Source organism: Melanerpes formicivorus, unplaced genomic scaffold, assembly GCF_026170545.1.
Source record: "Melanerpes formicivorus ecotype bairdi unplaced genomic scaffold, bMelFor1.0.p_v2 SCAF_13, whole genome shotgun sequence".
In the NCBI taxonomy this organism is placed as follows: domain Eukaryota; kingdom Metazoa; phylum Chordata; class Aves; order Piciformes; family Picidae; genus Melanerpes; species Melanerpes formicivorus.
The window spans coordinates 6,748,172-6,769,811 of NW_027142365.1; the positions used below are offsets into that span (position 1 = coordinate 6,748,172).

General features: G+C 43.0%; 1 protein-coding gene across 4 annotated transcripts in view; it reads right to left on the bottom strand.

The window, feature by feature from the left end:
- PRKAG2 (protein kinase AMP-activated non-catalytic subunit gamma 2) overlaps positions 1–21,640 on the bottom strand; it is a 186,969-nt gene that overhangs the window by 54,128 nt on the left and 111,201 nt on the right. For 3 of the 4 annotated variants that reach the window (XM_068145964.1, XM_068145965.1, XM_068145966.1), the window contains one exon: positions 3,634–3,848. In XM_068145964.1, coding sequence (XP_068002065.1) covers positions 3,634–3,848 — 215 coding nt within the window. Of the gene's footprint in view, positions 1–3,633; positions 3,849–21,640 lie in introns of those variants that run through there. The other variant, XM_068145967.1, reaches the window with a different exon arrangement.

Here is a 21,640-nt window from a genome sequence, read left to right on the forward strand (position 1 = left end):
ACAGAAGTGCTTGAGTTTGAAGGAAACAGGGAATACTGCTATTTTCACAGGGTCTTAGGCATCAGTGAAAGAAGAAAGGATGAAATGAGAAAGATAGAACCACATTAAGCTCAACAAGGTCCATTCCTCTTTAAAATATGGGCCAAGCATTAGTTTGCAGCCTCTCTACATTCCTTTCCTGGTCAGTAATGTCACATTAGAGAGGTGTTATCTTTTGCCACTTATTGCCTGAAGGTTACACAGTCCAAACAACACATGGCCAAAGTACAGAGTCATGAACCATACTGTGAAAAAACCAAATTGCTCCTTCCCCATTTAATGCAGTGCACAGTAAGCTTTTAGTGGAGCTTTGATCTCTTATCAGCTGAACTTCTGATTGTAATATTTTAACTCAACCACTAGCAACACGTGCCCACCCAGAGGAAAGCCTGTAAAAGCTGCTGCAGAGCTGTCATGGCCTCATCACATCTAGCTTTGGGCACCTAACAGAAGTGCCTCAGTTAGAAATGCAATACTCAAAATCATTCCCTTAATAATGGGTGCAAAAGGCTGTCTAACCCACTGAAGAACTGATTCACCTCCTGCAACTGGCTCTCTGGCACACAGAGAAAACTAGAGCTACTATAGTCTGAACTTAAGCTGCTCAGATAGGTTTCTAAAGTTAGGTAGGATAAATCCAGACCTTAGCGATTATCACAGACATCCATTTAGCATGAGGTTAATTGCTTAGGTTTGTATACTATGTTGAGATGATACCTACTGAAGCACTTCCCTGTCAGAAGCTGTCTTCCACTTCTTATTCCCCTTCCCCAAAATCCCAGGCTTAAAGATCACATCAAAATACACACTCTTCTAAATGCATCTGAAACATGAAAGGTGATTACATCTGCTGGGAAATAAATACTTTTATTCTTTCTTGCATGCTTCTCTTACTGAAGTAACCACTCTGCACCATAGTCTCAGACAATACAAAGCAAGAACACAATCAGCTTCAGACACAGTTAATTATAAAAATGGGCTAAGATTAGTTCTGAGTTCTGATACTGCACCTTCCTGTTTTCTGCTGTTCACCGGGGTTTTTGATAATAATTGCAGGTCTGGGTCCAAGGGTTCCTCTTTGCTACTGCAGAACATCTACACTTCTGGGATCTCACACATTATCATCACTAGCTAAGCAATGCCATAAGTGAGATTTAAGTTGACAGATGTAGATAAGGGTCAACCTCTCATTTCAGAGTTAACATACAAGCTTCCCTGTCATTAAACTGATCTAACAGTATGGCTGCTATGAAACCATTTATCATGTAATTTATGGTGTAGTTTTTAAGGTATTTTTAGTTGTTGTGCCAAGAAAGTGATCTAAGTAAACAAATTGAGTTTGCCTTTAAGAGATTTGTTTACAGCATGTGCATTGTGAAAGCTGGTATTTGTTAACACATAGCTGAGAATAAATCAAAGAAATATATCAAGAATGCCGGCCCACTGCTGTCATACCCATAAAGGAATGCCAGGTAAAGAACAGTGACTGAAAGACACAACAGTCCTGAGTGAACACCTATCAGCCTCAGATTCCTGTCCTGCTGCAGAAACTCATGCTTCACTAGCAGACTTGCACACTCACTGTTCTCAGCTAGATACAAGTAGAGAGGATACATAGCAAAGATAAAAATACACAGGATGTGCAGCACCTGATTATTTATATATATATATATTTCCACATCTTCTGAACAGGAGATAATTAAGTCAACACACTGAGATTCCATCCAGACTCAGCAGTGTAAAACCACAACAGCTGATAAATAATTGCAGAAAATTCTCTCTTTATCCTGGCATCTTCTACTTGAGTTCATATTGTCTGAATCAGCAAGTGATTAAGAACAGAAACTTGTCAGCCTTTCAGGCACTGGAATGTGCTAAGATTATGCTGTTTCCCCATTTCTATTCTAACAGGTACAGAAGATGCCTCTGTAGCTGCATAAAACAGATAAACACACTCATATGCAAATAATATGACTGAAACTTACCAAAAATATTTGTGTGTCCTAAAAGCTTTTGAGTTTCATAATTTCAGTTTTCCAAGACTACTGCTTACATGGAAAGGCAGCAAATTGGCTGGAGAAAAGTTACTGCTGGAGTTCCCTAACTATAAATGTAGGTTTAATTTTATTTAATACTCAAATTATTTACTTTTTCATAGCAGGAGAACAGAGAGTCTCTGTTTTGTAGAGAGAGTTTGGCTTGCTTAATATAGCAAAACAAAGGTTGGGTACAGGTACAACAGGATGTAACAAACAATGAAGGAAAATGGCTATTCATTATAAGAGCAAATGGTCATAACCAGGTCCATGGAAAAAATGAGGTTGAAAATTAGAGACTTCCTAACAATCATAGAAGGGGTCCCCAAAACAAGGCATGTGTTTTACTGAATGTGTCTGAACAACTTGAAAGCAGTATGTGAATACTGATCCCATACCTAAACACTTCCAGAACAACCAGCTGCTGCTGCTGCTGCAGAAGTACCTGACAACACCCAAAGGGTTTGGGGACTGCTGTGTTAGTGTGTTCAGATCCTGGAGCAGCTTTCCCATGGGCAAGTGGGAGGGAGCTTCCTGCTTTTAAATAAATTACTAAGAGCTCAGAGTCATTCAACAGGGAACAGACCTCATGAAGCTTCATGTCCTTTACAGGTCTAGACCTCTAGATACAGAAAATGTCAAAGGCTTTGTATTCTGAGGGAAAAAAAACAAACCCAGAAGGGCTGGGAAAGGCAGATGCAGGTAGTTAACTGTGGTGACATCACAGTCTGCTAGTTACAAGAAGCAGAAGAAAGGTTAATGGAAAGACACAGTTGACACAAAGGAATTCACACCAAAGGAAAAAAAAAGGAACAAAAAAGCAGAGGAGAGGAGAAAAGCAAAGCAAAGCCTCTCAGACTCAGGCAGGCCAAGAGAGAGGGGAGGAGGACAAGGGCAGGCAGTGTGAATGTGGTGGTAGAAAGTATCAGAGGCTAGAACTCATGCATTCCCAGGAGCTGAAGAAACCACTCTCAGGAAATTCAAACACCTCTACTGTGTGGGGCTGGATAAATACCCTGGTGGTGCTGCCCTTCCCCTGCTCTGAGCTGCAGCAGGATGTGTGATAGCAACTACTGCCATTAGCCACCAGCAGTCCCAGTCATCTCAAACTCCAGAGGCAGCAAGAACGCTGAACTCCTGCTGCTCACACTGCGAATTTCTTTTTGATCTCTTCTCCTTGGCTGCTAGTTCTCTCATCAGCAATTCCCCAGAGAGATAAAAGGGAATCCTAAATAAAACAGTATCCTTCTTTAAAGTGGCATGTCAGCAGCATATGCTGGGATCTATAGCCACTGCAAAACTCAGCTGAGAATAGTGCAAAAATCAGTTGCTGTTTGGGCAAATCAGAAGGGAAGCTGCCACCTTTGGATTCCCAATGCCCTGCTAGCAGAATACTGGGAAAACTGAGGCAAGTCTGAAGTAAAAGGCCCATGACACTGCTCTTTTTCTGTTCCACAGTATGGACACACACTCTAGCCTATCAGTTGTAATACAAAAGCCAGTTAGCACACAACCCTCTCAATTTCCCAGTGGAAGACTGGACACATGCTTTACTTACTGGTTTTGAGGTAGCACAGGGAGCTGGTGTCATGATGGGAGGCTTGGCTGCACTTTGAGATGGAAGCAAAGAAAATCTCTGCCCTGTATCCAGAGGTGAAGAACAGTGAATCCGTGTTTCTAGTCTCTCAGGCTCATGTTTATAGGATTCAAGAGGAAATGTGGGCTGCTTGGTCACTTGTGTTGGGGTAGATGGAGAAGAGGAGAGGCCAGAGGCTGTAAACAAGAATAATTACCAAAGATCAGTTCAGAAGAACAGACAGAAGTCTCAGCTTCATGGTGAAGCTTTGTTTTATCACATTTCCCCAGACTAAAGCATGTCTAGAATAGAACCATATGATTCTATTCTCCCCCTCTGGTTCATGAGAGGGAATTTATCTGCCTTGTCCTTAAAACTCTTGGAGCATTCAGCCGCTTGAACTGTCTGATCCCTTCACTAAGAGGCTGAGTGGCAAGGCAAGAGAGCAGCAGGTTTGTGTTGTAGTAACATCCTGCTTGACTCCTTATTTCTAAAATGATCCTCAGCACTACTATTACTTGGTTATAATTAGTACTTGTGTGAGTCTCTGGATTACCTCATCTCATACCAAACAGCTCAAGAGCTTTAATGATTGCTGCTTCTTAGTTTATTCTTTTCTTCCATTATTTTAACAGTATCTTAGACAGCAGTTATAATAAAACTAGGAAGAGAAGGAAAAAGAAACAGGGCATAGTTCCCATGAGCCTCAGTCTGCTTTCTATAAGGATCCTGAAAACACAAAGCAGAATTGTTTACAGCAGCCTTTGAAGAGAAAGGTTATTCACATCTTTTGTTGAAACTCAGCATCAGCAGCAGATCATTTCTCCTGTGAGCATCTTGTTTTTATTTGACATGTGTCTACCCCAGCTGTATTTTTGGTTAGATTCTTAGGGCAGTTCTGAACTGTGATCAAACCTGTTATTTAAGCTCTATTTATTATCCCTTTACAAACCAGCAGATATCCACAAGCAATTAGAAAATTTGAGTTACAACATCTGTGTTTCTTCTTACATCTCTATGTACGTCAGCAAACAAAGGATGACTCTCTTGTGCCAGTGTAAGTCACAACAGACAGAAATGCCTAAAAACTGAGCCTGAACAGAGCAATATATTTTTAAGTGGGCTATATGAGTTCTGTATTTGGTTCACTTCTACTTCCAGAGATGTGTGCAGATGATCAGTTAGTCCAAGCCATTCAAAGTAGTACATGATAATATATCTTCATGGTAAGTCTAACTCATCTTTGCATTGGTGTACATACAGCCTCTACTGGTCCTTTTAACCTGAGGAAAATGCATTAGTACAACTCACTTTATACAGATTACCTTGGTGTCACATTTTGCCTAGCAGACAGCACAGTAAAGAAAACTTTGTATTGATGGAAAGAAAAAAATCACTTAGTAATAAATAAGAGACTCAAAAGACTAGAAATCCAGCAACTCAGGGAGGGATGTATTAATTGAAGAAACCACTACTTCTGACATATCTGGGAAAAAGTTGCCCTATCTTATGATTAAAGCAATTAATGAGGAATTCAGTCCCTCTCTTCAGTCTTTTCCCCAAAATGCAGCTGCCCTCTGAAGACTTTCATTCCATGAAGAGACCTGCAGTTCAGCCAGTCAAGCAGCAATAGCCACAGATCCAAGAAGGGCTGGGTGTTGTAAGAAAGTATAAGTACTGGCTAATGTGACATGCCATGGGGCGACACAAGGGTACCCATGTCCTTTGCATGTCCTCAACTTGTGCTGATTTCACTGGAACTGGAGAGTGCCTCACATCCTGAAGGACTGAAAGATTACTTCCCTGTTCAGTTTCTGCTTATAAACAAATTAGATTAACAGTTCTGTGGAAATGGCTCTCTGTGTTTCTATGGGTGTGCAAATGTTTCCTGAGCACTCAGACTGGGGTTTGAGGTGGATGGTAGCTGTAATTGTTACAAATCTAAAACCACTGAGAGGGAAGAAAACACCATTACCTCTTGAAGTCTTGCTGCTGGGATGTGTTCACTGTGCTAATGTATTCAGCAAGCCTTTAAAAACCATTACCAGAATCAACAAGCTCTGCCAAAAGAGCTATTATCAGGCATAAGGAAACCACATATTCATGATCCTAACAAGGCTGGCTGCTAAGTGTAGAGGACATCTAAAGGACACAGGAAGATATGGTTCAAAGGAGACCAGGGGAGTAACATCTCTTACATCCTATGAAAACTTCTGGCCACTTGACTGTGTAACATCAAAGCCAGGACAGTGTGGTTTCTATTTTGTAAGAACACTCACTGGTGGTGAATCTGCTTTTAGATGCCAGCCTTGGACACTTGGCCTGAGTTTTTATGGATGAAGAACACCCAACAACTTTACTGGGAGTACTCCAAGCCTTAAAAATGCCTTTTTCAACTGGGTGCTTAAAACAAAGTACTCACCATGAGGCACATCCTAAGGCATCTGAGAAACAATTGTCCTGTGACTCAGTTTCTACAGAGCAGCAGAGGGGAAAGATTGTAATTGTTTTGCAGGACATTGGACTAAATTATGTAATTAGGTATTTGAAATCCTACCTCACATCATTATTGTGATATCCATGTGATTTACATTTGTATAATACTGAGATTGAAGGAGTAATCCCATAGGAAGTGTTAAAGGTTATTATGATTATTAAAATAAAAGACTTTTGGCCACTGTGATACAGCTCAACACCCTAAACCCTGCAATGGATGTTATGTAGCAGGCTTTTATAAGGGAATGGAAATCTGCAATATATCCCCAGGCCAAAGTCAGGAGTAACTGAACTTTGTATTAACTTCAATCCTACTGGACTGCCATCTGAAGAGGCAGCACTGGTGCAAATAGATGGTTATATGTATGTGCAGTAGCAGCCCTGTACTACTATGAATGAAGTCCGTTGAGGAGTCAAGATACAGCTGTATCTCGTGACTGAAGACAGTTAGTTTTGGAGAAAGTAGGAATAAAACAGCTAAGCAGTGAGAGCTACTCAACAATTCCAGAGTCTTCTGTAATGAAGCTGGAAAAATTCACTATGTACAGAGGATTTTGGAGAAGAAACAATCTTTGAGATGGGCTGCAAACTCTACTGGTTTTCTAACAATAGCAAGCAATTCTCTGTTCTGCTAATGTTTCTTTCATTGGCCAATGAAAGATGTAATGCAATCATGTTAAGAAACTAAATGGCTCTTCCTTTTCCCAAAACAAGGGTTTTCAAAATGAAGAATTTTAGACCAAAAAATTTTTTTAAAAGAGGAAAAAAAAAAAAACCAATCTAGATCATTTACTCAGTCACTGACTAACACAAGGTTTTTTCCTGTGTTTTCTGTTGATCATGCCTGTCCAGTTTTAAAACAGTCCAAGATTTTTGCCATGTTCTGATTTGTCCTGACATTTCCTTTCTGGCAACAAAACAAGAGGATAGCTTTGTCATCTCCATATTGATGAATCATAAATCCTAACATTTGCTTGACTGAATATGCATGTGAAGAAGAATCTTCATAAGAATCTATAACTACACACTGCAAAATTGCATTAGTGTAAAGAAACAGCTTGTGTGTTACAGTCTTACTTCAGAGTATTTGAGAAATCCTAATAGAACTAAACAGCACCAGTTTGAATTTAGAGCAAACCAGGTCTATCTCCAGTTAGCTGCCTTCTCCCTGTGACAGTGGTATATCCCTGATGGCACACAATCAAGGCCCAGCATTCAATTATGTGTTTGTATCTGAGCAACTTCAGCTGGGACCTAGCCACACATTGGAATTTGGATGCAAGAGGCCCAAGAAAGTACTGCTGTAACAGCAGAGCCCACAGCTTTGTCCCTAACAGCACAGCAGCTGCTGCTTAGCTGGTCACAAACACACAAACAGAATTACTACCTTCACTTGCTTCTCTAGGTATTTGCAACTATTTCTTTTAAATAAACCCCTTATTTTGCAGACATTAAGTTCTCCACCCATCTCCTTGGGCATTGTGATTCAAACCAGCCCCCCACTGATAGATAACAGGAAAGGATAAAGCTCTACGTTGTCATTTGTGTACTCCTGAAGGAAGAAGGGTTGCTGCCATGCTGCATTTCCTACTACGTTCCCCTGGTGACACCTACAATTAGTTCTGTCACCTACATTTCATGCCTGACGTGGCAGGATGCATCTGGTGGTTTTTTGCTCACAGTCCAGTGATTCCTGCCAAAGCCTCCCTTTTATATCAACTCTTTTCCAGAAAGAGAAAACCAACAACCCTGCCCCCATGAACTTTTAAAGCCATCTGCCCACAAACAATGCTCCCAGGGACTTCATGGACCCTGTTCAAAAGGTTGGCTTTGGACAGTTTGTGATTGAGTCACACTCCCCTGTGGAGGGCCCAAAGGACACAGCCAGCAGCACTCTCTCAGACTTCACTTCTGTATTTATGCACTTTAGATGAAGTTGCTAAAACTGGCAAGAGTTACTGGTCATGAAAAATAAATCACTTCTGCAATTTGCCTTTTCATGGGAATCTCTTGTCTACCTGATCAAGCAGGTAATGCCACTGCTAACATATAAAGCTGTTGCTAAAATAGCTTTCCAAGTTGATATATAAGCATACATTCATTTTGCATTTAGACTGAAGCTTCTCAGGAAAAAAAAAAAATGAACAAAAGGAATTTCCATTTGCAGTGGCTCCATGTGACACTTTGTCTGATTCCTTCCCAGGGCAACACTGTCCTTTCACTTCCATTCTTCAGCTGGCAGTGAAACAGAGAGGGTGACAGGCTGCGGCTGCTGAATGTTAAGCAGTTGGGAGCACAAGTGAATGCGAGCTGAGCTGGCTGTTCATTAAGCTGATTCACTCTTAAGATACAATACTATGTTAATTTTGACACATAAGCAAACTGATGCAAATTACATGAAATCAAGTTTAATGCCACTTAATAGTAGCAAACCCATGAATCCATAAGCAGGTTATTGGCTACTGGGTGATTTTTTTCCCCCCCAAATAGTACTGGTGATATTGACACTAAATGTTGTGAAATATCTGCCAGTTAAAAAGTAAATAAAATTAAGCCTGAAAACTAATCTTAAGAGTTATTGTACCAAAAAAAAAAGTTATAGATACTGCCCAGGGAATTTCCTACCTTATCTGGCACTTCCACATCAATTCAGGATGCTTCCCACCATACAAGAGCTACAGCTACTCCTGTGGAACCATATAGCCTGTGTCTGTGACTGGCAGTGCTTCACTCACACAAAGGACAGGTCTGCCAGGCCTTCATATGAGCTCCCTGGTTCCAGCTGAGCAGCACCTATCCTGCCTGCATTAGAAAGCACCTCTGTTTTAGTCTTACTGAAGCAACTCCATGCCTTCAGGGGTTTGGACTAAAGCATTTTGATTCCATGATTTTGTTGCTTTTCCTGTGTCTGGTACACTGTTCAATGGGAAGCTTACTTGTTTCCCAAAACATCTCTCAATTTTTGTTTTATTATTAAAGGAAGAGAAAAACACTCCCTCTAAGTCATAAAAATATGTACTGTCTGAAAGGTTTCACGGGGATATGTAGGATTCTGCAGTATAAATCGAATTTCTTTGTGTGTGTTAGTAAGTTGTGAAGCAAACCACTCCTGAAGTGGTCTCAGCTACAGAGGTATCTGAACCGAGAGCTCCAACTTCTGCTTTAGAAGCTGTTTCACTTTGTAAAACCAAAACTATCAGTTTCCAGATTTCAGGCCATTCTTCTCTGCTGGTGGTCTATGTATCCAGGAAATCTTTAACTCCTGAGAAAATTGGGAGCTGAAGAATTTAGAGAGGTTTTCCAAACTGTTCTTTTTCTGAAGATCTCAAGGCCCCTTTATGAGGAAAGGCTGAACCCAGTAGCATATCCTTTAAGGACTCATTGCAGATTTCTCCTGCACTGCTGGGTAGACAAAGCATCTCCCACCTTGTCCAGGATTGTGCACTGCTTATATTTGCTGTAAGTGCTTGACAAATGTGAGAAGATGTGGCATGCTATGTCACCATGGCTTATAGGACATCACTGGAGTAGTATTTCATTTTCTTCAGGCAGCTTTTCAAATACAATCTGGGAACTGCAGGCAGGCTACACCTTCAGTCTCAGATAAAAAGGGGCTTTGCAAGGCCTTGGGAGGTTTTAGCTTTGTGCTGTTTTGCCTTTTCAGAGTGCACTGTGAAGTTCTGACAGGTTACCAGAGCAGTCATCACCTCTGTGCTATTGAGCTGGATTTGTCTGACATGCTCCCAGCCACTCAGGAATCAGCCCTGCAGAGCTGCCCTGGTCCCACTGTACAAGCACCCTAGCAGCTGGTTTCTATCCTCTCCCAGGCTTAGCACAGTTTTGAGATTGAAACCTCCACACCAAGTCTGCATTTTCACACTTGGTTCTGAATAGTAATTCTCTACAACTAGAGGAGCTTCATCCCTTTTGGTTTTGCACTGCCTGTGTCCAGCAGACTTGCATTTTTCCTTTAGTCAGCAGACAAATTTCTATCAGCCCACATGAGCTGACTGAGGGCTTGAATGTCGCAAAGAGGTGGTTGTCAAGGGCTGAACTTGAGCTCTGGGGCTATAGGCAAACTGCAGGAAGTAGTATATAGGATCAGGAGACAATTATCAGTGTGTGGCTTTTAAAGCAACAGATATATGTGATCCAAATACAGCAAGCAGAGACTAAAAACCCTGGCACAGAGCATCCCTCTCAATAGGATTTTTTCTAGTTGTTCTTGGCAGGAAGGTTCCAGCCTGGCTTCTAAATCCCAATTTTCTGCCACCTCTTCTCCTTTCTGTCACAAATAGTGGAGAGAATACCATGAGCAAGTACTTCATAGCAAAGAAACAGATCACTCTCAAGCTTGATGGCAAAGAATGGTTTGTTTGGCTTTTTTTTGATGGCCAAGTGCACATTCCACTGCTCTTTGACAGCCTGACAGGTGGTAAATTAAGAGGTCCTGGAAACAGCTGAGGTGGCCCCTGACAAAGTGCCCAAGCCAGGCACAATCAATTAGCTCAGCATGGTAATTATACTGGGAGACAGCACCAAGACTTTACCATACACCATATGGCTGTGACCAGCACACTGTGAGAAACACAACCAACATGTACCTTGCCAGCACAAGGGCCAATGATAGGAGCAAAGTGTTAACAGTGATCAAACAATAGCATGATGGGGAAACATCCTGTAGAGACACAAAAAGTGGGAGGAGGAGATTCGGGAATGCATCTGAGACACACATGAGCAAAGAGTGCTTTAGGCTCCTGCAGGTCCATCACCCTCAGGTTCAGGAAGCTCGACAATACCAGCTCTTCACTTTCTGAATTGCCTGGCTAACTTTTCAACCCTGCTCCTGACAGCAGAGCAAGAGGAGTTTCAGGGTGCCACCTTCCAAACGGCTCCAGCTGTACACAAACCCAGAACTGCTGATAACGGGATGTGACATTCTGTAACCACTGCCTGGGGGTACCTGCTGGGCTATGACAAAGGCTAGCTCTGCAGTACTGTGATACCAGTCTGAAAAGTGACTGAAATGAAAATCCAGCAATCGTCTTCATTCAAACTGTGTTGGAATGACACATGACATCTATGCAAACCGAGTTTGTTTCTGATCCAGACCAGATGACTACTGACTGTAAGTCAATCCATGCAAATAAGCCACGTGCAACAGTTGGCCCTTATCAACATCCTGATAACTGCTGAAAGAAAAAGTGCCCCTGACTTCCCAGCCCCGTATCAGCGTGCTAGCCAGGCACAACACCACATCACATGGCAGAGATTCACATGGTCACTGTACTATGTGCTGGTTACAGCCGGCTGCTGTGAGGAACAATGCCTACAGCAGGGCTCCTTTATTTACTTAATACACCACCTGGCATTTAAACTTTCACAAAGTACTTTGTGTTCAGAGGCTTTAATGAACTAACTTTTATTTTCTGTTTCAGCAAAGACGTCTGGCTGCTACAGCAAACATTTAACAGCTCGTTCCACATTAACCTCCCTAACTAGGCTTTCTTTGCAGTTTCGAACCAAGCTGAGCTAAATGCTCCCCTGCTGTCACAAAACGCTGCAAATTATCTGTCTTTGTTGACAATTCAGGGGCCAGCACTGTGTCTCCATCACCCTGTCTTCTGCTAGAGGCTGCTCTAACTTCTTTCTGCCCCAGCATCCCCTCCCTGGTTTTGCACGGAAAAGCTTCCAAACCCAAGTCCCCATCCTCACTGTGATTCTGTGTTGGTGTTTGACTAGCAGTAGCACCCGTTGTGTGCAACTGGCTTCACAGATGTAAAACAGGCCCCAGCTTGAAGAGTTTACATTTTGACAGGCAAAGGAAAAGGGGAGGGAAGTTGGGGTGGAGAAGTGGGAAGGGGAATGCTGTAAACACAATGTAATAAAGACAAGTTTGGAAGCCCTTGTTACGATGCTTAATTTCATACTTAATCACTGCAGCAAATGTCAGCTTTTTAGAGGAGCTGCTTGGCGGGGTGGGGGTGTCTCAAAATAGGGTAAGTTGTTTCTCCTGTGATTTATGATATGCTCATCCAATGTAAATTTGGAAAATGAAGGAATTGAGGCAAAGATTCCACCCCCCCAGCTTGCTTGCTCTAAATCAGTGCCTTTACCATGTACCTTATTTCTGTAACAAGGCTAAAGCAGAGGTAACTGAAAAAACCTAGCCATTTTTACAGATATGTTAGTAGAGCTCCAAGCTGATGAACAGCAGTCTAAATCTGAGCCTGCAGAGCCCCACTGAAATCACTGTGGGTGATCTCAGCTGCATAGTACATCTACTCTGTGTAACCAAGAAACAGAACATTACTGCACATCCAGACCATAGGATCCCCATTTACATTGCAGGCAGGAAAGCACCAGGGAAGGGAACCCTGCAAGTGATGAAGTGCTGCCTGCAGCCACAGTGCACTGCTTTCTGAGGGACACAACAGCAGCTCGTAAGGCTTCAGAACTCAGATCCTGGGACCTGCTTTCTAATTAATCAGTTTCTATTACCCTCATTTCCCTGCTCTTAGGATGAAGAGAATGGCTCCAGAGGTGCTAGTGAAGGTGTCAGAGCCCCAGCTGGATTGCAGGTCTTGCAGTGCAAGTTCAGCTTTGTTTATTTTCAGCAATGCTCACAAGGGCACTGAGGTGAGAGTAATTAAATATTTGTGAAGTGCTCCAAATCCTCAGGAAAGCTGTAGCTAGAGCATGAAGCTGTAATTTGCAATTTCTTTGCTTCTGAATGTCGTATTTGCAAACCCTCTGGACTTCTCTTACTAAAAGAGCAACAAAAAGATCTCCGTTGTTCTAGCTCTTTTCAGAACTCAACAGGAGTCCAGGCACTGCTTCGCCCTGTGGCATCTGCCTCTCCTCACTGTGTCTGACTCAGACTCCTGTCTCATCATCATTCCTGTCTTGCTAACCTGGGAATTAATCCTTTTGTGCACATATGGCACAGAAGGGCTGGCACAGGGCTGCTTAGCACACCTACCAAAGCCTTCTGAAGAAATAACTACTGACTTCATGACTCGTTTGATTGAAAATAAATGCTATGGGCTGGCTCCTGCTCCTTCTGCCACATGCTGGGATAATTTCCATACCTTCACTGGTTCATGCTTTTAGTTGAACATTAGTGCAGTGAATGACTTCTTTTTCTAGACACTACCATGCTCAGAGACTAACCCTCTCTTTCCCACAGAAAGATCCACACATTAGTTACTTCTGCTTTTCACAGTTAGACCTTGAAGTGATGTAGGTTACAACCAACTTCAGATCTCTGTCCTTCCGGTTAGTTCTGATCCAGGCTGGTTTCCTGATCCAGTACAAACATCCATCCTGGCACAAGTATCAGGATAGGGAAAGAGGAGCTATCAGAATAAGGTACAAAAGTTCCTTATACATTTCCCTTTTCCTTATTTCACCTGTTTGCAGGCTGATCTAAACCTTCCACACCAGATGAGATGTAAGACCATACCCCCCCAAAAAATGCCACAAGGTATCTTCCTTTGCTTGGCTGTACAAGAGATTGCACCTGATGTCTCCTCTCAACACCCAGCTCTGTGATGCTGCAAGCTTCTGGCAGGAAGGAACACGTGTGCCCTACAGCAGAGCATGCTTACATTTTTCCAAAGGGCTGGCCAGGCAGCTTTCCTCTATAGGAAATCCCTTCCCTCCCTTGTCAGCCAATGCTAGCTTCTCCCCACAGCCTCTCCAGGTCACTGCTACAGCATGCTTCCAGCATATGACAGTAGTCACATTCTTGGCTTGTTTTAACCCTCATAGCTGTCATCCTGTTTAAAGTGTATAAAAGTGGTAGGAGCCAAAAGGACTCAACATGTTGAGAAGGAGTACTAAGACTCTTTGGAGCAGGGGACACCTTCAAGCCAGAGATTTCCCTCACTCAGTGGGGAAGTAGGATCTGTTTAAGGAGATCTACCTTTGCCCCCAAAAGCCTAGGAAGAAAGAAAGTACAACCTAAAACCTTTGGAAGAACAGAAGGCCTCTTTGCAGGACAGGTGTGATCCTGGCAAGAGGAATGGGTGCTCCCTGCTACCCTGCCCAGACCCCTGTGCAGGTTGATGCGATGCAGATGCAGCTGATCAGGGTGCTGGTTATGCAAGTACTGCCTCACGTCATGGAGCAAAACCAGCGCTGCAAAGGCCATGGCGAACAACTGTCAAATGCTGAGAGATTTCAGTCACTGCTGACTGAAGCTGGATTTAACCTAGCAAGGAAAGGCTCTGTATCTCATTACCAACCTGCTGTGCCAGTCACTTCCCTCCCCAGTTGTACTATTTTGACCTCATTTCTGAAAATAAATGATGAGCTGTTTTCTCCTTGTAACAAGTAGCTGCTGCACTGGAAAGCTGGTTGTTTTCTGCTGCTAAGCAAGACTGCTGCAACCTGTTCCTCAAAGCACACACAGCTCTGGACACGAACACCACCACCCCAATCCCTCCATATCCCCTGGATACCCAGCACTCCCACTCAGAAAGCTGTTTAGATAGAATTTGCCTCCACAAACAGATCATGACAAGTTTTCCAGCACTTCTGCAGGTAGTAGAGCACTATCTATTACCTCAGTTTACTCAATGTTGGCAAAAATGTATTTGATGATGAGAGTCACCTGCTGCTGCTCAACACAAATGACTCAGTCAGATGAAAAAGACCATCTGGCTTTCAAGAGCCATCTAGATAAGAGTTTGTGGCTCATAGCCCATTAGCTGACCAGGTCTTGCAAAAATGAGTTGAGAAAGGGCATTGGTGTCTAGTCCTTCCAATCCACATCCTTGGCTTTTCTGAGTCTGTTTTTTTTTTTCCTGACACCTCCAGAAAAATAGATGGCACTGCAGATACAGCATGAACATACAATCCTTGAATCCTACCAAGAACTTAGTGACTGCAAAAAACCATCAGGAAGTCCTGCAACACTCTCCCTGGAATAGAGGACAGGATAGTATTGAGTAACACTCACGGCTCTCCAAATGTTTCCCCAAGATGTATCCTCAGAGGCTCATGCCATATCAGAGAGGCTTCAGCAGTGAATTTGCACCACTTGTTCCATGACCTGTCACCCCAAGAAGCTCCCCCCCCCTTTTTTTTGAAGTTATTTTTGAAGCTAATTCCTGAATTAAACACACACTCTGCCAAAGTTTCACCACTCTTGTGTAAGGTAGATAGGATTTACTTGACACTTTTTTTCTTGATGCAGGATTGAACACAAAGAATCATCCTGCAGTTCTTTGGAATGGGATGCAGCCTGCAACAACTCAGCTGTGTCAGTGTTGGGCCATGGTTGGTACAAGCTGCACACCAGCCCAAGCCAGCTGAGACCTCTGGACCATCACATGGCTGGCTGCTAGCCTTTCAGGGCTTATGTCCAAGGCATTCACACTACGTAGAGCCAAGTGTGGGATCTCTCACAGCATTTGCCTTAGCCCTGTCCATCCCAATGATGCAAAAGGAGCACTCAGCTCCACTCCAAGCACAGATTGTGTCAGGTTCTGCTACTCTATGAAGTCCTAGAGTTTAAGTGAAAGGTGCTTCCTAGCACAGACATGAAGCCAGAGCTGACAGTTTTTGAAGGCAGCACTGACTTCAACTGTGGTAGCAGGTTTAAAGCAAGATGAGATGGAAGCTCAATGGTACGACTGGTACTGAGCAGGCAGAGCACAAACGATTGAGTTCCCCCAGGAGCTGAGGGGGCAGTTTCACCAGAACTGATTATTCTTGTTACTCTGTGCTCTGAGTGCATTGCTTCATCTTGGAAAGCAAAGCTGCAATGAAATTAAAGGGCTCTGACAGCGAAACAAAACTATTTACTGTGAAGGAAAATAACCAGACCTGGGTAGGGGGCTTGGGCCCAGCTGGCCACAGAAGGAGGTGAGTGCTACAGAAACAAAGAGGATATCAACCAAAGTGGGCTCAGTCACTAAAATGGCCAAGATAAACAAGACACAATCTGTGCTAGGCCCACAGCAATAAGCAATTAGAAAGAGGATCCCTGACAGCCATAATTACATAACTTCGTCATTGCTGAGACACAATGGTGCTAATCGATGACCTTGCTTCCTCATGCCCTGTGTCCTAGCAGTGGTGAAGGTGCTCCAAGCTACTGCACACCTATGTACAATAGCAGTGTGCAAGAGAAAGGTAGAAGTAAATCCATGCAGGAACAACACAACACATTACTAACTGAAATTTGTTTCGTTCCTTTGATTCTCATCTGAAATCAAGCAAAAAACCAAAGCCCAAACCTGTGCTTAAGAACACTTACATCTGCCATTGTTTCATTCACATCGGTAAATCCTTCTCCATTTTTCTCTTGTTGATATCTAGAGCTGGAGTTTTAATGACCTTTTGCCCTGGCTCAGTTTTCAACACCGCTGATAAACACATGCCAGCAGCTGGCTGAAGCAACAGTTGCTGCAGATCCAGTGTCAGAGTGTGACAGACATGTGGATGGCTACTGTAGATGGGAGGACACCCAACCGGGAACCCTGTGATTCCCAATCACGTGCCACAGCGTGATCAAGGAAAAGTGGCTCAGTCTTTTCCCTTGATCTCCTTCCTCTCCTCCTCCCCCTCCCTAAAGAGCTGTTGGGTTTCCTCTGTTGCACTTGGAGCCATTTTGTTTGGCTGATACTAGCGATTTGCCTCAATTAAATTGAACCAAGGCAGAAATGTGTGCTGAACACAAGGAAAAGATCCACCAGCAATATGCATGAAGCAAAGAGTTCAGGAAGTGTCTCAATATTGACAGCTATCCACAAGCACCTTATCCCTCCTTTACTCAGCTCTGGGCTCTCCCAGAGACTTTTCAGATAGATCTAAAATCTTGAGCCAAGGGTATTTGGCTACCCGGAAGGCTTTCCTTCCTCTTCCCTGAGGAGTGAGGACAAGGAGGGCAAGAGTCCCCTTTCCTGCTGCTTGCAGGCTTTTCTTCACTGTTCTCACCCTCTTCAGAGCAGTGCTCTGCTCAGTTCATCCCTTCCCCTCACCTCCCTCCAGCACTCAATGAACAGGTCTCAAGTTCAGGATTAAGTTGGGAAGTCATCATGCAACTGCACTTGCAAAAGTACCTTTGATAGCAGCAAAGATAGGGACCTTGCTGGCAGCCAGGTGCTGTCCTTGGGGGGATTTCATTCCCTTGTGCAGATTACAGGGCTGATTTGTGCTGAAAATGCTGACTTGGCTATGTCCTCCTACATCCTCATGGGGATTAAAGGACTCTACTAACAAACATCCTCCTTCCCCCCCTCTGCTGCAAGTGTTCCAGTGCTCATGGTGCTCCTGTTTCCATGATTTGCTGGGGAAGAGGACAGAGGAACACAAGCTGCCCTCTCACCATCGCTGTCCCTGCAGCTGGTGCTTGTCAAAGAGCAAGAAGGTCCAATGGCTCAAAGCACAGGGCCAGATTTCTGCACAGCCCAGAAGAAGCTGCATCAAACAGTGTCCATTCAGCTCTGCTATATTGCCATGGATGAGCTATGCCATCCTAAACTACTGAGCTCTTTGCACAGGAGAAAAAGAGGGCCAACCTCCTCACAATACAACTCTTCTACAGTAGATTGATGACCACATAAAGCCCTTTCAGGCTGTGGTTTCCTTAGAATCATAGAATTGCTTTTGTTGGACAATACTTCCAAGATCATTGAGTCCAACTGTCAACCTAACACCACCACAGCCATTAAACCTTGTCCCAGGGTGCCATGTCCAAGCATTTCTTGAACACCTCCAGGGACAGTGACTCTTGACTCCCCGGGCAGCCTGGTCCAATGCCTGACCACTCCTTTCAGTAAATAAAATTTTCCTAATATCCAATCCAAACTTCTCCTTGCACATTTTGTCTTGTTCTGTCACCTGACACCAGGGAGAAGAGACTGACCCCCCACCTTACTACAACCTCCTATATTGTTCTGTGGAGAGAAATTACCAATATAACTGCCTTAAAACATGTGGCAATGTGCAGTTTACCTCTTAAAAGTGATAATGCATTTGCTTAGAACCCTTGTTTGGTGGTGCAGATTTTCCTAAAGCAACATGGAGTCATGACTCAGCACTGAGAAGTTTTTCTAGTTAAGTTCCCCAGCCACAGAGCTACTTAATGTCAACTTCATGCAATAAATTTGTTTATACCTGTACCACACTGATTTCAGTTGATCAAAGTGCAACTTCAAAAGGATCTCAAGTACTTGGAAGCAGTAGTATGATTAATTAATAATGTAAAACAAAATCCAACAAAGGGCAAGCCATCAGTAGTGGAGTAGATAGGGTGCTGCAGATATTACCTTCCATTAGGCTTAATCAGAGCAGCATCTCTCATTCCCCTGAGAACACAGATGCAATTTATCCCTTGAGCTACACATACTTTTGGATTCAAACCCGCTGTATCATTTACATCAAAGGTGTAGAGCATTATCAGCAATAAGATGTAGACTGAAATAATCTACACATCTTGCTTTATTAAACCATGATTTGTGCAATCCCAATGGTTAGAAGTTGCTCTTCCAACAGGGGCAGAAGCACAAACTAAACCACTACCTTCCCCTTCCACAAGGCCTCAGCTGTGCCATCAGCGCCTCCCCGTTCCTCAGCAGAGCCATGCATTAATTCATGACTTTTCCTGGGCAGCCAGGGCTGGCCCAGTTCCCACCCTGCCGAGCTGGAATGCGAAGCTGCCCCTTGCTGGCAGGCTGCAGGGGTCAGCCTCTGCCATTGACTCAGCTGACCCTGTTTGCACTTCAGTTGCTAATCGGACCCCTCTAACACCATGGAGATGACTCCTGCTCAAATATTTGGCTTCACAGAAGCCAACTCACAGATAACATGTAAAATAGAATGCAGCATAGAAATTCACGGGAAAAGCACATGCTTATCATGATGGTAACACATGTTACCATCTGTAATACAGCCAGTCCTGGCTTTGCTTGCTTGTTTACTGACAACAAGCTTGCTCACTTTAGGGACCTTTCAGCTCTGCTTTCCATTTTCTGTATATTTCATCCCACTTGGATAATGAAACAGATTCTCATTTGATTCTTTACTCCAAGTAGTACCTGGGCTTCCCAGTTCTCCCACACAAGTGCAATGCTGCAGTGCAGACAAACAGTCCGAATTTTATTGAAATGACATGAAACCTTCTTCCTTACATTAGCATCTGTAAGGATACACATTTGAAACAATGTGTGCATGCTATTTCCTTTGCCCCTGCTCCAGTCCTACCCCTACCAGGCCACCTTCCTGCCTCACCTCTGATGTAGACCTTATCCTTCCTGGTTCAAGATGTTGGGGTCCATTTCTGTTTCTATCAAAAGGCCTAAAAATCTCCCCAGCCATTCTGCTCAAGATGAGGGTGGGGTTTTTTTTGTCATTTCCCAACTGCTGCCCTCATTCAACAGTTCACAAAAGAAATTCACAGGGTGACATCTGTACATTAATAAGCCAAGGCAGCTGACCTGGGCTTGGATTCCAAGGCTGTGTGGATCTACCACAGGCAGAAGGGAAGACTGTAGTTTGAGTACTGTAGCTTCTGGTGGCCACAACACCACAGAGCAGCCAAGCTGAACTTGCTCCCAAATACCTTGTTCTGCTCAGGGTGTGTTCAGATCTGCTGGCACAAACGCTGCATCACTCACTCTGCGCAGGGCATGGCTACACCAACAAACAGTGCATTTATTGGCATCACACACAGTCAGCCACCTTGCTTCAAGGCTGCACACCCAAGAAAAAGAGCCAATAAGTTACCATGCCTAAAGCTAGCAAGTGAAGGCAGCTCTGATAATGAAGCTAACTTCTGATTTTGATGCTGGATTTTCCATTATGTCCCAACTAAACAACACTGTAACCATATAGCTATTTCAATGCATCTGATCCTGCCATAATGAAGACATGTATGCACATATCCTATTCATTAGTAATAGTGTCTTTCAAATCATAGAAAGCCACCAAAATGCCACAAAAGATTAAAATCACCAGCAAAAGCCTCAAAGTGTCAAGGTATTCTCACCTAGAAGTGTCAGGGTTCCTATCTATATTTTCTTTTGAGACATTTAATCCTCCCAATATTTCTCTGAGCAGAGAAGGAGCTATAAAGTTCCAAGGAAAAACCCTAACAAACATCCAAAAGCTTTTATTTTAATTTCCTTTTTTTTAAAAAAAAGGAAGAAAATGAAAGCTTTTATCAAGTAAAAGGCAGGGGCATTAGTGATGACAGATTCAGTAAGCCGCAATAAATGTAGATGTGGTAACTGTGAATCATAAGTTGCTTTTGATTTCTTCTCATTTATAGATGCATATAAAAAAGTATCCCCATTTAGTCCTGATTTGTACCTATTTATGAAGCAAAATTCAGACTCAGATTTCACATAATATGGTATTAAACCTAGAACTTATGAGTTCTGATCACAAAAGAGATCTGATCACAAATACTTGTGAATGTTTAATTGCAACAATGGCATAGCTTAGAACAAGGAGGGGAAGTTGAGAGGAAACAACTCAAGACAATAAACAGATTCCTTGGATTCTATTTTCCTTTCTGTGAATGCTGGGGACATTTCTTAGCTGCCACACAGCAGTGATTTTTGACTTGCTATGTTATGCTACAAATGCATTTGGGAAATGTAAACCAGACTACAACAATCATCTTAGCAACACTGAAATACTTGATCCACATCTTCAAAACTGATGGAAGAAATGGCAAGAGGCTAAGGTGTTTAATCATTGTTGTTTAGAAGTGATACTTCATTTCAGGAGAACAAGAAATGGTTTGTGATCGATTCTTTCTCTCATTTCACTCACAAGCAAAGGCCTTGATCTAATTGCCAATAAAAACCAGTAAGAGGACTTCCAGTGAACCTTACCTAGGCTCCAAATAAATTAGCAACTTATTCTGTGTCTGCACATGCAGTTCCTGCCTCAGAGTCACTTCTAAAGCAAGTTGTTCAGATCTGACTTGCAGTCTTTGACACTTCTTGCCCAGTAATTTAAAATTCAAAATAACTTCAATGGCTGTATCCAAGGTTGGGTTTTCTTCCCCTCCTTAAGTATAATTGGTCTTTCCCATGCATGCATTAGGTTTCTATAGCAATGTGTGTTGTTACCTAGGTAATGGTAAGGGATAGTATTTTCATTTGGCTGTGGCATTTGATTAGTTACTAGACTCACTGGCCAGCTTCCAGCTGCCTGTACCTGTATTTGTACATGTGCACAGATGTATACAGGCAAATCAAGGGGGACAAGGGGCAATGGAAATCAGAACTTAGGTTTTTAGAACCTGGATTTGCACCACAACATGTGAAAGCTCATGCTGGACATCTTTTAGACTTCTTATCAGTAAAACTACACAGCATCTTAGAGTTATTTCTGGGGACCTCAGTGTAAGGCCATGGTCCAAGAAAAATAAGAAATAAAAGCCATTTCCTGTGATGTCCTATAAGGTGCATTAAAGAAACTGAAGCAGAAAGGCAGACCTCATGTCTATTGTATTTAAAAAGCCCTCATC